A 16,591-nucleotide genomic window follows, 5' to 3' on the forward strand; every position below is an offset into this window, starting at 1 on the left:
TTGTTTGCTTATTCTAATGGTTCTTTGTATTATCCGTAATATTATAGACATTATGGGTGCATTGCATGATTGCTTGCAACTGCATTGACTCATAAATATTATTTACATATTAGTTACAGTTACTGTCGTTTTAACTTTCTTTACTTTTTTAACAATAATTATATATATATATATATATATATATATATATTAAGCACAAATTTACACTTTATTACCTTACCAATTAAAAAATTAAATGATACGTGAAAATCGGAATAATTAATACGTACTGTAATATGTACATACTAACTAGTTGACATTTCTATTCATTGAGATTTGTGGGTGGGGGTTAAAATTTAAAACAGTAAAAAGATAAGCAATCAATAACAAAGAACACGGCACACACAAATTACAAGTAACACAATATGTGCAAGTTAGAATGGAGTAACGAGTTACAAAGTTTTAAAATAGGAATGAAGAGAAGATCTGAAAATTAATTTTTTTATATGATTGAAGATTTAATGGAAGCGTAAACTCATTTCACCATAATAACCCACAGAATTCCAGCTGTCGGTGTTATCGCAAATTCAGTAAGATCGAGTTTACGGTGCATTTATGATAGATTTCACTAACAGAAAAGCCCAATAAACAGGTGACCGCTAATTGTTTTATGGTTGTGACTTCCAAAATTTCAACCGAACTATGTGGTACCGTCGGAGACAATCGTAGGGTAATCTCCAGTGCTGTGGTCTCCTGTCCCAATTAAGCGAAGTAAACCCTGGCTATTTTCTCGATTGGTTTCTGTTTTTTGAGATTTGCCCCAAATAAATGGCTGCCCCGATTAACCAGTGGCCCAAATAACTGGAATCCATTGTATATGATATCAAAGTTATTCCCTGCATCCAGTTGCTTTGTGACCACATCATAATATCCAATCAAATTGGTCAGACAAGACTTCCCCTTTACAAAACCCATGCTGTGTCCAAGCTATACCTGAAGTCTTGTCTAGATGATCTTGTAGTGCTTCTTTAACAAGTACCTCCATTTATTTCCCTGGAACAGAAGTTAAACAAACAGGTCTATAATTACTTGTGTCACCCTTTGATCTTCCTTTGTGAACTGGGATCACATTTGCACGTCTCCAGTTCATGGGTTCCTCCCCTGAATCCAAGGTGGAATCACTCACTGTGCTCATCACTCACTGCACCACAGTTGTCAGGGAAGAAGTCGTCCAGATGAGAGTCGAGAAAGTGGATTTTCAGTGACATGTTGCAGACTAATTGATGATACTTTTCTAGAAGGTTGTTCACAGTCTCAATGTGAACTCTTCGGTTTCCCAGGAATTCATGCACACCAATTTTAAAGGCTTCTCAAGCTGTGTTCTGATTACCCTGACGAACTCGCTCAAAGTTTTCATCCTTTAAAAGTTCACGAATTTGTGGACCAAGAAAGATTCCTTCCTTAACCTTAGCATCATTCCACAGTGGAAATTGTCCTCTCAGGTAATTGAAAGCTTATCTATCCTGGTTCATCCCCTTAACAAAGTTCTTCATTGTGCCCCAGTTTGATGTGTAAAGGGGGGGGAGAAGAATTTTGTTTCGATCAACCAGAGGATTGTGCTGGACTTCCCCCACCCCCCTCTGGGTACAGATTTTCCCTTGGAGGCCAGACTTTTCTCTTGTAGTGTGAGGACCTAGCCCGACTGTCCTACTCACACAACAAACAGCAGTACGTAGTGTATCCCAACTGTATGCTCAGCAGTATTGCAGTCACCTTCAGGTCTCCGGCGCCTCCATAGCCAGGTGGGAAGGAGCAGCAGTGCGTAGCACAGGCTTCTTGATTAGACTGGGGTTCGAGCCCGTCACCACCAAATACGGGAATGACCACCACATATCCCGGAGCAATATGGCCTTAGTTGCTAATGCTCTTAAAAACTAAATAACTAACTAACTAACTAACCTTCAGGTCTCCACAGATCTGCCATTGGTGGTCTTTGTACTTCATTGCTTCCAGAATTAATTTGTTATTATCATGTCTCCTTCATGTGGACAAAGTGTAAAGTGTATCAGTTATCTGAGAGCACCAGGGGTTCCCCCATCTTCATGTAATCTTTGTGAGTGACACAGAACTCTCTGGAAGCCAGAGATTTAAAAAGTGTGCGGGGAGTCGTCTGTTGTTTCTCTGACTATTTAGCCGTTGGGGCCCCTCATGTGTAATTGATCATGCTCAATAAGATATTCCTCGTGTGTGATTGTTGATGCAAAATACTTAACTCAGTTTGTCAGCAACCTGAGCAGGATCATCATTGTGGTAGCAGCAAACCAGTTTTCCTGGTTAGTTTCCCGAAGTTTGCTGTGGTTTTTGTGTTGGCTTTCTTTACCTTAGCCAAAAAAGGTTGTCCACACAGCACTGTGCTGGGCCCATTCTTTTGGACCCTAGTGCTTTACAATCTCCTGAACATGGACCTGGTCCCTGCAGATGCCTTTGCAGATGATCTTATTATCATATGTAAGGGCAGATACCCATGCAGTGTTAGAAAACCATAATCTCACTCTTCAAACACTGCAACAAAGGAACACTACTCCATAAATTAAAAATTTCTCCAGAAAAAAACAAACAATTCTTCTGAAAGGATCACTAAAATGGACTCTCAAAAAATCTCATGTACCTCTCAAAAAATCTCACTAAAATGACCTCTCATAAAAAATCTCACATAAACACTCCTGTTAACAAGCATAGACCATGCTGAGAAAAATTCAACCCCATGGCCTTGTGCAGTATTTGCAGGGTCAAATTGATTGAGTAGGCTCTCAACATGTACTCCCTCCTACCATTTCTTGGCAGAATTGTAGACAATTCAATTTAATCCTAACTTGTGATTTTTTTCCTAACATTCCCCTGTATTTGTTAAGAAGCCTTCAGATCACCTACTCTTAATATCATTAGTGCCAATGTTTACAACAATATCACCTTTTGTGCCTTTAAAATATGTTCTACATCATCTACTTTTGCTTATGGCAGACACACCCTGTTTCTATTCAACTTATCCTTTTTTGAACACCAATATATGAGCTACAGCCTGCATGTTAAGTCTTTTTTTATACAAGTGCCTCTTTACAAATCTCATTTAATCAGGTTCCCCATATTTGAACCTACTCCTGAAATAATCCCTCAAGAAGGCAAAAAAGACTTCAAGAAGTATTTTTCAACGAGTCTCATTAGTTCATCTGACATCCATTTAGGCCTAAACCTTGAACAAGGTTTCTTAATCGGTATGAAAAGCCTAGTAGCTTCCACGATTAATTCCTTGAATGCTTCCCACTTAATTTGCTGTTGGTAACATCATCAGTTGGTCCCATTGTATAGAATTTAAAAACTGTGAGCCACTGTAGTCACCTTTATGTAGGCAAAAACCCTTTCCTTTACTCCTGATGTATCTTTAAGTAGATTATATCTTTAAGTAAATCCCACGTCAGAACACTGTGATCACTGCCACCTAATGGTTCCTCTATTTGCAAATTCTTAATACACGAATAATCACTGATGATAACCAGATCAAGAGTAGTAACCTCTCTGGTTGCCTCTCGAACATGCTACTACAGAAAAAAATCATCCGATAAATCCACAAAGGTTTTGCTAGTGTGAGAGTGACCAACTCAAGTTCCAATCAATATCTGGAAAGTTAAAATCTCCCATTATAAGACATTGTGATTTACTGGCCCACTCTATTTCTCTATTTCAGAGACTGCTGGGAGCCATTGCGGTACAAGTAAACACATGGGTTGTGTTAGGGTAGCTAAGAATAGAAACAGGTGCAGGTATACTTGTGTGTACACCAATGCTAGGAGTTTAGTAAATAAATTTGATGAATTTGAGGTATTGCTCAAAACATCAAAGGCAGATATTGTTGGGATATCAGAGACGTGGTGTCACACAGATATAAGGGATGCAGAACTGCAATTTGGGGAGTACAACGTCTACAGAAAGGATAGACTGGATAGGAAGGGGGGAGGGGTTATGCTATTAGTTAAGAAACACATAAAAACAAAGGAAGTGAAGCCAGTCGACATCGCTGGACAGTGCAGTGTTGAGTCAGTTTGGTGTGACATAAACATTGGGAGATCAAAATTGAGAGTAGGAGTGTGCTATAGGCCTAATGACTCTGATGAGTATAATAAGGAACTGTACAGGGAAATAGTGGGCCAGTAAATCAGAGAGTCTTATAATGGGAGATTTTAATTTCCCAGATATTGACTGGAATTTGGGGGCTGGTTACTCACGCACTAGCAGGGCTTTTGTGGATTTATTGGATGATTGTTTTCTACATCAGCATGTTCGGGAGGCAAATAGAGGGAGTAATACTCTTGATTTGATTATCAGCAGTGATTCTTCATGCATTAAGAATCTGCAGATAAATGAACCACTAGGTGGCAGTGATCACAGTGTGCCGAAGTGGGATTTACTCAAAGAGGTAACTACCATTAGGGGTAAAGGGAAGGGTTATTGCTTTCGTAAAGGTGACTACGATGGACTGAGACAGTATTTAAATTCTATACAGTAGGACCAACTGATGATGTTACCAACAGGAAATTCAAAATGGGAAGCATTCAAAGAACTTATCTTGGAAGCTACTAGGCTTTACATACCAACTAAGAAATATTGTTCAAGGTTTAGGCCTAAATGGTTGTCAGATGAACTAATGAGGCATATGGCAGAGAAGAAAAATGCATGGGATACATACAAATTAACACGTGACACGGATGCCTATGATAGATACAAGTTGATCTGTAACCAAGTTACAAAGGAGGTTAGGCAGGCGAAGGCAGATTACGAGAGATCCTTGGCAAGGGATGCGAAGAAAAACAGCAAAGAGTTCTTTACTTATGTAAACTCTAGAAGGAAGTGGATGAATCAAATTGGTCCACTTGATATTGATGGGTCAACTGTTGATGATCCTGCTCAGGTAGCTAACAAACTAAATGAATATTTTGCATCGACATTCACACATGAGGAGTTATTCAGCAAGGGGAATGCCAGAGGTGTATTCAACTCTAGCAGTAAGCTACAGAATCTTGAAATAACTGGGAGTAAAGTGGAGGAGAAACTGTTGAAGATAAACACATGAAAGGCACCTGGGGTGGATGGGATCTACCAGTTATGGGATTTATCCAGTTATATTAAAGGAGGGGATCTACCAGATGGGATTTATCCAGTTATATTAAAGGAGGCAGCAAAGGAAGTAAGCAAACCCTTAGCCATAATTATGAGAGCTTCCTTGGACTCAGGGGAGGTACCCATAGACTGGAAATGTGCAAATGTGACCCCAATTCACAAAGGAGGATCAAAGGCTGACACAAGTAATTATAGACCTGTGAGCTTAACTTCTGTTCCAGGAAAATTAATGGAGGCACTGGTTAAAGAAGCACTGCAGGATCAATTAGACAAGACTTCAGTTATAGCTCAGACACAGCATGGTTTTGTTAAGGGGAAGTCTTGCCTGACCAACTTGATTGGATACTATGATGCAGTCACAAAAGAACTGGATGCAGGGAATAACTTTGATATTATATACTTGGATCTTAGAAAGGCTTTTGATACTGTTGCACATGGAAGACTGCTACACAAATTGGAGCAGTGTGACATTGGAGGCAAATTGCTGCTATGGATAAAGGGGTGGTTGAGGGGGAGAAGACAGAGAGTGGTAATCAATGGACACTGCTCATCGTGGACTAATGTTAGTAGTGGGCTCCCTCAGGGCTCAGTGTTGGGTCCATTATTGTTTTCTGTATTTATAAATGATATTGATGATGGTATATCAAGCTTAATGTCCAAGTTTGCAGACGATACAAAGGTTGGCAGGGTTGTCAAGGACACTACTGACACTATGCTGCTGCAACAGGATCTGGAAAGGTTGAGCAGATGGGCTGAGAGGTGGCAAATGAAGTTTAACATTGACAAATGTAAAGTACTACACATGGGAAACAGCAACCCCAGAGCAACGTATCAACTCTGTGGTACTACACTGACAGTGGTAGAGAATGAAAGGGACTTGGGCGTGGTTGTGCAGGCAGATATGAAGTTCTCTGAGCAGTGCAGACGGACTGCAAGAGTAGCTCATGGAGTATTGTCAATGATATACAGGAATTTTTCCAGCAGGGATAAGGAGGTGATTATTCCATTGTATAAGGCAATGGTCAGGCCACACCTAGAGTACTGTATACAGGTCTGGAGGCCTCATTTCAAGAAGGATGTAGAGCTGCTGGAACGAGTACAGAGAAGGGCAACAAGATTAGTGAATGGAACAAAGGGGTGCTCTTACAAAGAAAGGCTTAAGTTTTGCAAATTACAGTGTCTGGAGACTAGGCACCAGCGAGGTGATCTGATAGAGGTGTATAAAGCCTTGAGGGCATAAATTCAAATTGAGGAAAGACAGATGTAGGATAGACGTGCGGAAATTTGCCTTTAGCCAGCGGGTGGTTGGTTGGTGGAACAGACTTCCATCCCTTGTGGTGGAGGTTGATAGCCTAAATAAGTTTAAGGCTCAGCTGGACAGGTATTTTGAACGAACAGAGGGGTGAAGTGGAAGTGGGTTTTTTTTTTCTTTTTTTTTTGGCTGATGCTGCATAAGCTTGCTTTCTTGCATCAAATGCCTCTACTAATGCTAAAACTAATGCTGTACAGTTGTTCATTGTGCTCATTAGAGTCATTAGGCCTATAACACACTCCTTATTTTTGCTTTCCCAGCACTTATGTCACACCAAACTGACTCAACATTGCACTGTCCTATGTCAACTCGATGCACTTCCTTAGATTTTGTTTTTCTTAATTCACAGCATAACCCTTCCTATCATGTCTATCTTTTCTGTACACATCGTACTCCCCAAATTCCAATTCTGAATTCCTAATGTCTCTGTGACACAATATCTCTGATATCCCAACAATATCTGCCTTTTGTCTTGACTAGCACTTCAAATTTTTTTACTATACTTCTAGCATTGGTGTACAGGCAGTTTTCGCTTTACGAGTTTTTTTTCCCCCAAGTATCAAGTATCAACAAAATCGAAATATGAACATTAATAGCAAAAATGAATGTTAAACATTCATAAATACTACATTCCAAACCACGTGCATAGCTGTACAGTGTACCCCACTTTACGATATCAATCAGTTCCAGAGACACCATTGTATTGTTAAAATATCGTAATGTGAACCCAATAACCATGTTTTTTGGTAATTCATTTCAAGATCTTGGAAGTTTGAAATTTTCTCTGTATAACTAAGCTATTTATCTCTCTAAAAAGTTTTAATGTCACGAGCATGACCTTAAGGTCATATAAAAGGTCGTGAACGTGGTTTGTTAATTGTATTAGTTACCAATTTCTTTAGATACTCCTTTGCAGGTTAAAGTGTGTAACTTTCACCCCAGGGGCTCAAATCTGGTGAGTATGGGCTTGGCACACCCAGGGTCCTGAGCTAGATATCATCCTTCTTCTTTGTTTTGGTGATTCCCTCCTACTTTTCTCTCTCTCTCTCTCTCTCTCTCTCTCTCTCTCAGGGTACTAATTTTTTTTTTTGGCTGGTGCAGCATAATATTTTTATAAATTTTTATAAAAATTTATAAAACAATTTAAGTAACTTAAACCCAAATTACGTTGCACCCCTGGAATGTTGTTGCAGTGGCACCCTGGTTGAAAGCCACTGCTCTATACATTAAAAAGATTTCCTCATATTGATATTTATTCGAACTGATGGGAGAAGAGGGCAGGGCAATTATTACACTTATTCGAATCATAACTGCCTCCATAATACTCACTAACTTCATGCATGTGGTTCACTGTCTAATATATGACCACGCCCGGCATCATTTGATGTTCCATTGTAATGTTAGCTCAGTGGTTTTCAACCAGGGTACTGCAACAACATTCTGGGGGTGCCGTGTAATTTCGCTTTAAGTTAGTTAAAGTTATTATTATTTTATTTATTATTTTTTTTGACATTTATACATTCAATTCATTATAAAAAGGTGTACGGTATCGATTGTACCATACCTTTTTTAATTTTGTGATGATCTATAATTGATCTTCATTTATTACCTCTATATAAGGAATAAATTTATTACATAGGTATATATTAAAAGGTCGCAAACCACTGTGTTAGGTATTCATTTGGCCTAGGGGTGCCATGAAAAAATTAGTGGGACACTAAGGGTGTCGTGAACCGAGAAAGTTTGGGAACCTCTAGCTGATGAAGGGACTCAATGTAGTTTGTATATTTTTAAATACTGTAGTTTAATAATTTGTAAATATTTGTATTGTTTGTAAATATTTTAGTCCTGCAATTTCAGATGCAACAATATTGCTCATGCAATACCTGGGTCATTTCCTGATTAGATATCGATCAGTGCGTTTCGACAAGTGTGTGTGTGTGGAATCCGTGACGTTTGGTGATTCCCTTCTACTTCTCTCTCTCGCTGGGTAACTCGGAAATTTTTTTTTGGCTGGTGCAGCATAAGCCTCAGGCTTCCTTGCACTATATGGCTAATAATAATAATTCAAATCATTAAAATGCACTACCCTTTCATCGTTATCGTATGTTCCCATTATAAGAATCAATTTTAAACGCCTTTGTAATATTTTTCTAAAGCACATTTCTGGAGGTCACTACCATAAAATAATAAAAGCAATTTGCACCTTCTGGTTTATTGGGCTTTTCTGTTAGTGTAATCAAATATAAATGGGTAGTAAACTCTATCTTCTTGCATTTGTGAAAATACTGATAGCTGGAATTGTGTGGTTTTTTATGTTATTATGTTTTATTATGTTTTTTTTTTGTGAAATGTGTTTCTCCTTTACTGAAATCTTCAATTGTATAAAAAACATAAATAAGTTTTCAGAATCTTCTCTTCATTCCTTTTTTTAAAGCTTCTTAAGCTTGTTACTCCACGAGAATCATGTTAGTTGCAATTTGTGTGTGCCGTTAAAAAAAAATTGCTTATGCATGAAATCGTGAAATTTATAATTAAAAGAGAAGATTATCTTGGAAACAAATGCCTCTTGAAACATTTCTGAAGAAGACAACTCCTTGTGTAACAAATCAAAGAGTGCTGAGCCAGTAATGAGTGATCAATGAGTGTGCATTTAGTCGATAATGAAGAATAAACATTCTTTAACATTTGTAAGTTGTAAATTTCTCTATTATTATAATTTGCTTGATTTTACAGGCTACGTTTTCATTTATTTCGATAAATCAATCATTGTTTAAACAAACTAATTAGCTAAATAATTTCATTGTTGATAACGTAACCCCTATTTTTAACCTTATGTCTATGGGAAATAAATTCCTGCTTTATGAGCGGGTGCTAGGAATGAATTAACTCTTAAAGTTGAGAACTACCTGTATACATGCACCTATTCTTATTCTTAGTTACCCTAACACAACCCATGTATTTATTTGTTTCATTATGACTGCCACTAGTCCCTGAAACCCCAGCACCCTGCCCTCCATGCCACTGCTCATTCTAATAGTAGTGCAAGAATCACCTTCACCTCTGCCTGTGAATCCCCCTAAGCTAGCAGTTTTCTGACCCACCTAATGCTGCCTCACTAGCATCACACACTTTTCTCTTGCATACCTTCTATTTAAGAGTATCCCATCCCTGTATTTCAACAACACACACACACACACACACACACACACACACACACACACACACACACACACACACACACACACACACACACACACACACACACACACAGAGAGAGAGAGAGAGAGAGAGACTGTTTTAAATTATCAATAAAAATGCAAACTTTCCTCATTTGTTCTTCTGCTCTCCAAATTCATTTAAATCCTTATTTTGATGCATGCTCTATTGAACAGCAAATAATTTTTTAAATTTGAAATCCAAAACTGTGTTGTTTTTTTTTTTACCCTCTTGTTTTCTGTTACCAGTTTTCTTTTCTAGCACTAATTGGAATGAGCCGCAGCCTGGAAAATAAGATGCAGGATATTTCAGAGACTGCTGGGAATCATTGGGGTACAAGTAAACACATGGGTTGTGTTAGGGTAGCTAAGAAAAAGAACAGGTGCATGTATACTTGTGTGTACACCAATGCTAGGAGTTTAGTAAATAAATTTGATGAATTTGAGGTATTGCTCAAAACATCAAAGGCAGATATTGTGGGGATTTCAGAGACGTGGTGTCACACAGATATAAGAAATGCAGAACTGGAATTTGGGGAGTACAATGTGTACAGAAAGGATAGACAGGATAGGAAGGGAGGAGGGGTTATGCTATTAGTTAAGAAACACATAAAATCCAAGGAAGTGAAGCCAGTCGACATCGCTGGACAGTGCAGTGTCGAGTCAGTTTGGTGTGACATAAGCATTGGGAGATCAAAATTGAGAGTAGGAGTGTGCTATAGGCCTAATGACTCTGATGAGTATAATAAGAAACTGTTCGGAGAAATAGAGTGGGCCAGTAAATCAGAGAGTCTTATAATGGGGGATTTTAATTTCCCAGATATTGACTGGAATTTGGGGGCTGGTCACTCACACAGTAGCAAGGCTTTTGTGGATTTATTGGATGATTGTTTTCTACATCAGCATGTTCGGGAGGCAACTAGAGGGAGTAATACTCTTGATTTGATTATCAGTAGTGATTCTTCATGCATTCAGAATCTGCAGATAAATGAACCACTTGGTGGCAGTGATCACAGTGTGCTGAAGTGGGAGTTACTCAAAGAGGTAACTACCATTAGGGGTAAAGGGAAGGGGTATTGCTTTCGTAAAGGCGACTACAATGGACTGAGACAGTATTTAAATTCTATACAGTGGGATCAACTGATGATATTGCCAACAGCAAATTCAAAATGGGAAGCATTCAAAGAACTTATCGTGGAAGCTACTAGGCTTTACATACCAACTAAGAAATATTGTTCAAGGTTTAGGCCTAAATGGTTGTCAGATGAACTAATGAGGCATATGGCAGAGAAGAAAAATGCATGGGATACATACAAATTAACACGTGACACGGATGCCTATGATAGATACAAGTTGATCTGTAACCAAGTTACAAAGGAGGTTAGGCAGGCGAAGGCAGATTACGAGAGATCCTTGGCAAGGGATGCGAAGAAAAACAGCAAAGAGTTCTTTACTTATGTAAACTCTAGAAGGAAGGGGATGAATCAGATTGGTCCACTTGAGATCGATGGGTCAACTGTTGATGACCCTGCTCGGGTAGCTAACAAACTAAATGAATATTTTGCATCGACATTCACACATGAGGAGTTATTCAGCGAGGGGAATGCCAGAGGTGTATTCAACTCTAGCAGTAAGCTAGAGAATCTTCTAATAACTGAGAGCAAAGTGGAGGAGAAATTGTTGAAGATAAACACAAGAAAGGCACCTGGGGTGGATGGGATCTATCCAGTTATATTAAAGGAGGCAGCAAAGGAGGTAAGCAAACCCTTAGCCATAATTATGAGAGCTTCCTTGGACTCAGGGGAGGTACCCATTGACTGGAGATGTGCAAATGTGACCCCAATTCACAAAGGGGGATCAAAGGCTGACACAAGTAATTATAGACCTGTGAGTTTAACTTCTGTTCCCGGAAAATTAATGGAGGCACTGGTGAAAGAAGCACTGCAGGATCATCTAGACAAGACTTCAGTTATAGCTAGGACACAGCATGGTTTTGTTAAGGGGAAGTCTTGCCTGACCAATTTGATTGGATACTATGATGCAGTCACAAAAGAACTGGATGCAGGGAATAACTTTGATATTATATACTTGGATCTTAGAAAGGCTTTTGATACTGTTGCACATGGAAGACTGCTGCACAAATTGGAGCAGTGTGGCATTGGAGGCAAGTTGCTGCTATGGATAAAGGGGTGGTTGAGGGGGAGAAGACAGAGAGTGGTAATCAATGGACACTGCTCATCGTGGACTAATGTTATTAGTGGAGTCCCTCAGGGTTCAGTATTGGGGCCTTTATTGTTTTCTGTATTTATAAATGATATTGATGATGGTATATCAGGCTTAATGTCCAAGTTTGCAGACGATACAAAGGTTGGCAGGGTTGTCAAGGACACTACTGACACTATGCTGCTGCAACAGGATTTGGAAAGGTTGAGCAGATGGGCTTCGAGGTGGCAAATGAAGTTTAACATTGACAAATGTAAAGTACTACATATGGGAAACAGCAACCCCAGAGCAACGTATCAACTTTGTGGTACTACACTGACAGTGGTAGAGAATGAAAGGGACCTGGGGGTGGTGGTGCAGGCAGATATGAAGTTCTCTGAGCAGTGCAGACGAGCTGCAAGAGTAGCTCATGGTGTATTGTCAATGATATATAGAAATTTTTCTAGCAGGGATAAGGAGGTGATTATTCCCTTGTATAAGGCAATGGTCAGGCCACACCTAGAGTACTGTATACAGGCCTGGAGGCCTCATTTCAGGAAGGATGTAGAGCTGCTGGAACGAGTACAGAGAAGGGCAACTAGATTGGTGAATGGGACAAAGGGGTTCTCTTACGAAGAAAGGCTTAAGTTTTGCAAATTACAGTGTCTGGAAACTAGGCACCAGCGGGGTGATCTGATAGAGGTGTACAAAGCCTTGAATGGTTTGAGCATGCTCAATGCTGATGGGATTCTTCCTCTAACTCAGAAAAATCACCTGAGAGGGCATAAATTCAAATTGAGGAAAGACAGATGTAGGATAGATGTGCGGAAATTTGCCTTTAGCCAGCGGGTGGTTGGTGGGTGGAACAGACTTCCATCCCTTGTCGTGGAAGTTGATAGCCTAAATAAGTTTAAGGCTCAGCTGGACAGGTATTTCGAACGAACAGAGGGGTGAAGTGGAAGTGGTTATTTTTATTTATTTATGTTACTTTTTTTTTTTTTTTTTTTTTGGCTGATGCTGCATAAGCTTGCTTTCTTGCATCAAATGCCTCTACTAATGCTAATGCTAATGCTAATGACAAGTAACAGTAAAAATATTAATTAGTAGCTACTTTGTACCAAAGTAAGAAAAATGGCTACATGAATCTTTGTCACAAGTTTGTGGGAGATATTATAAATAAATATTAATGATAGTCAAGATACTTAAATGACAGATATAATCTGCATTTGGAAGTATAATGTTAGTAACTCTGCATAATTTAGAAAAATATAAAAGCCATTAAGGCATACCACAAAATAGGCTAGAATCTACTGATTAAAAATGATGCATAATCTTTATAAGACAATGGTGTGACTAGACTTGGAACATATTGCATTTAGATCTGGAGGCTGTATCTACAAAAAAAAAAAAGACATTGCTAGACTTTCAAAGGGGTTGCTAAACAGTTTCTAATCAATTATCCCATTAGTAGGCAACACAAATATATACCATCTTAGGGAGTAACAGAAGACTGGATCACATGAAGTTCACCTTTTTACTATAAAAAAAAAAAGTAAAAAGTAAGCATGAAATAATTCATTTTCTTGCACCCATTGGGCATTAACATACTAATATCAGTTAGTTTTGCTAGTTTGCACTCAAAATGCCACACAATCCAGTACTTTTTTTTGGGGGGGGGGTGTTCTGGAATGTTTATTAATTAAGAATGTTTTCAGTAAAAATTTACTGATGCTTCTTATAGGAGTTTGGAATCTAATTTTGAAAATTTTGTTACGGATTTAGCAACTGAAGGAAAGAATGCTTTTGTTCATTCAAAGTGGTGTCATATTTAGAATTCTGTATACAATTGATGCCAGTAAAATAAAAGTAAGTTGATTAAATATTTGATTGCTTAACTTTAATTTATTTTTTTTAGAATGCCGAGAAGATCAGTTTAAATGTGCGGATGGTGTCTGTATAAGTGGCCAGTTACATTGTAATGGACAACGAGACTGTGCTGACTACTCAGATGAGCATAACTGTGGTATGGTATGCTTTTTCTTGTTAACCTATAGTAATGATAATAATAGCCTTTATACATTCAAGATTGTTTATAGTGGCATTCATAATTTTAATGAAAACTTTATGCAATGAAGAAATAACAAGTTTATGGACTTAAAGTGAATACAATAAAACTAGTTTAGATAAGAATTGTAAGAGAAGCATAAACATGGCTATTATTAATTTTAGAGAGACAAGTACCATTGATTGATTACAAGACTCATTTTATTTTGCAAGGAAAGTATTATTCTGTTTCCACCTGCTTCTTTCTCACCAATAATTTTCAAAGCCTTTGAATAATAAAAGTGTTGGGAACACTAGATGTGTATTCATTATTTTCTAATATCTGTATTTTGTCAGAAAATTTGGATACTGGATTGAATGCATAATATACAGGGCTGGTGTTAAGGATGGGTCCATCTGGTGATTGTCTGTGAACCACCATCAGAATGCCATTTTAAGATGTTTTTTTGGCACTGATAGTCTTTGAAGATGCGTAGGGTAGTGTTTTACGTTAGTGCCAGCTCTGAACGTTTAATCCAACTTTTTAAATTTTTGAAGATTTATTCTTATAAACTAGGAGAGTTAATAGGCAAGAGGAGTTTATATCTTCTTAATTTCTAGTTTATAAAGATATTTAGCAGAAAATCTTTTTTAAGTAACTCGCCTCTGAAAGTCTGCTTATTTAATTTTACATGTGAAAGAATCAAAAATAAAAAAAGATGGAAACATAAGAGCTGGTGAAACATTAAAATTTAATTTCTTAATAAGTTAATAAAATTTAACTTATCTCTTTAATTCTAATTTATAGTTTATAATTTTTGACTGTTAATATGAATAAGAATTTTAGAGCATAGCTTCAGTTTCCTTTAAAAAGAGTTTACTAAAATTTGAAAATAGTTGAAACTTAAATTTTATGTAGAACCCTTCCTTCTGCCATTTAAAGAAGTGTTTCAATGTTTGTCAAACAGCCTTTGTGGTATCACAAATTTTTCAGTTAATGATCGCTCTGTCACTAATGACTATGATGGAATTGATTGATCCTTTTAGTTCCTCAGCCATGCCAGTTTAAGATCAAGTTTTTCTTGGGAAATATTTGGTCACTGTCCATAGTTTATTTGGCTCAATTTTTTTTTTTTTTTTTTTTAAATCAGCAGACCTCAATTATAATGACCTACAAAAAAATAAACTTTGTTCAACGATTTCAGAAAGTTATTTTTAACTATTCAGTATTCAATTATTGTTAATTTCAAGTTAGGCTTAGAACTTAGTGATCATCCTCTCATTACTGTATTATGTGTACTGCATTGTGAAAATAGAACTATTTTCATAATGTAGTGAGATATTACTTTTTATGTTCATCTACCTAATTCCCGAAAACTGTAGCAGTCTTCCATATTCTGTTGCAAGACAACTGTAAGGTATTGTCTACTGGGCTTTTAGGACTATACATATGAAAATTATACACTGAGTGGAGAAAAAAATCATGGAATACCTACCTAGTAATGGGTAGGCCCACCTTTCATCCCGATAAAGGCAGCCACATGTGACATTGTCCACTAGTTCACGAAAGCATTCCACAGGTATTTCCATCCATGCCCGCTGTCCATAATTCTGTTACATTCCATGGTGGAGGATCCAAAGCTCGAACAGACCTTTACACAGCATCCCAAAGATACTCCACAGGGTTCATGTGTAATGAACGGGGAGGCCATTTCATGGTGGTAAAATCTGCGGAATGCTCTTCGAACCATATTCTAGTTGCCCCGGCTCTGTGGGGAGGTACATTCTTCTGCTGGAAGAGTCCATTGCCCTGTGGGTGCACAATGACCACAATGGGATGCAGGTGGTCTGCAAGGATGGACACGTAACCTGGACCGTTCAGAGATGTCTAGTATAGAGATGTACAGAGGTTCCGTGTGTCAGTTGAACACCCCCCCCCCCTCAGACCATACTGTCCACCTGCCCAAACAGTTGCTTGTTGACATGACGAGTGCATAGCTTTGTGTGGTTTCTGCCAGATATGCACCCTCCTGTCCGCTTGAAATAATTCTGGAAATGGTGGATTCCTTATACGCTCAAAGATAGTGACCCATGCATTGAGCACCTACTGTCATCCCTCTTTCAAAGTCAGTTAACTCACAATGTTTATCCATACTGACATTGGATTACTGTCTACATGAATGCAGTGTACCTATATAGCATTAGTATTAGCATTAGTAGAGGCATTTGATGCAAGAAAGCAAGCTTATGCAGCATCAGCCAAAAAAAAAAAAAACCCACTTCACCCCTCTGTTCGTTCAAAATACCTGTCCAGCTGAGCCTTAAACTTATTTAGGCTATCAACCTCCACTACAAGGGATGGAAGTCTGTTCCACCAACCAACCACCCGCTGGCTAAAGGCAAATTTCCGCACGTCTATCCTACATCTGTCTTTCCTCAATTTGAATTTATGCCCTCTCAGGTGATTATTCTGAGCTAGAGTAAGAATCCCATCAGCATTGAGCATGCTCAAACCATTCAAGGCTTTATACACCTCTATCAGATCACCTCGCTGGTGCCTAGTCTCCAGACACTGTAATTTGCAAAACTTAACTCTTTCTTCGTAAGAGTGGCGCATTATAGCCTCAGTTGCTGATGCGCCAATAAAACTCAAACCAAACAAACA

General features: G+C 38.3%; 1 protein-coding gene across 11 annotated transcripts in view; it reads left to right on the forward strand.

The window, feature by feature from the left end:
* Nucleotides 1–16,591, forward strand: part of trol (terribly reduced optic lobes) — a 1,731,230-nt gene that overhangs the window by 537,273 nt on the left and 1,177,366 nt on the right. For all 11 annotated transcript variants that reach the window (XM_090387691.1, XM_090387694.1, XM_090387699.1 and 8 more), the window contains one exon: nucleotides 13,799–13,906. In XM_090387691.1, coding sequence (XP_090243817.1) covers nucleotides 13,799–13,906 — 108 coding nt within the window. The remainder of the gene's footprint in view (nucleotides 1–13,798; nucleotides 13,907–16,591) is intronic.

The sequence above is a fragment of the Mastigoproctus giganteus genome, chromosome 13 (assembly GCF_048544385.1).
Source record: "Mastigoproctus giganteus isolate SK-2022 chromosome 13, ASM4854438v1, whole genome shotgun sequence".
Classification (NCBI taxonomy): Eukaryota; Metazoa; Arthropoda; class Arachnida; order Uropygi; family Thelyphonidae; genus Mastigoproctus; species Mastigoproctus giganteus.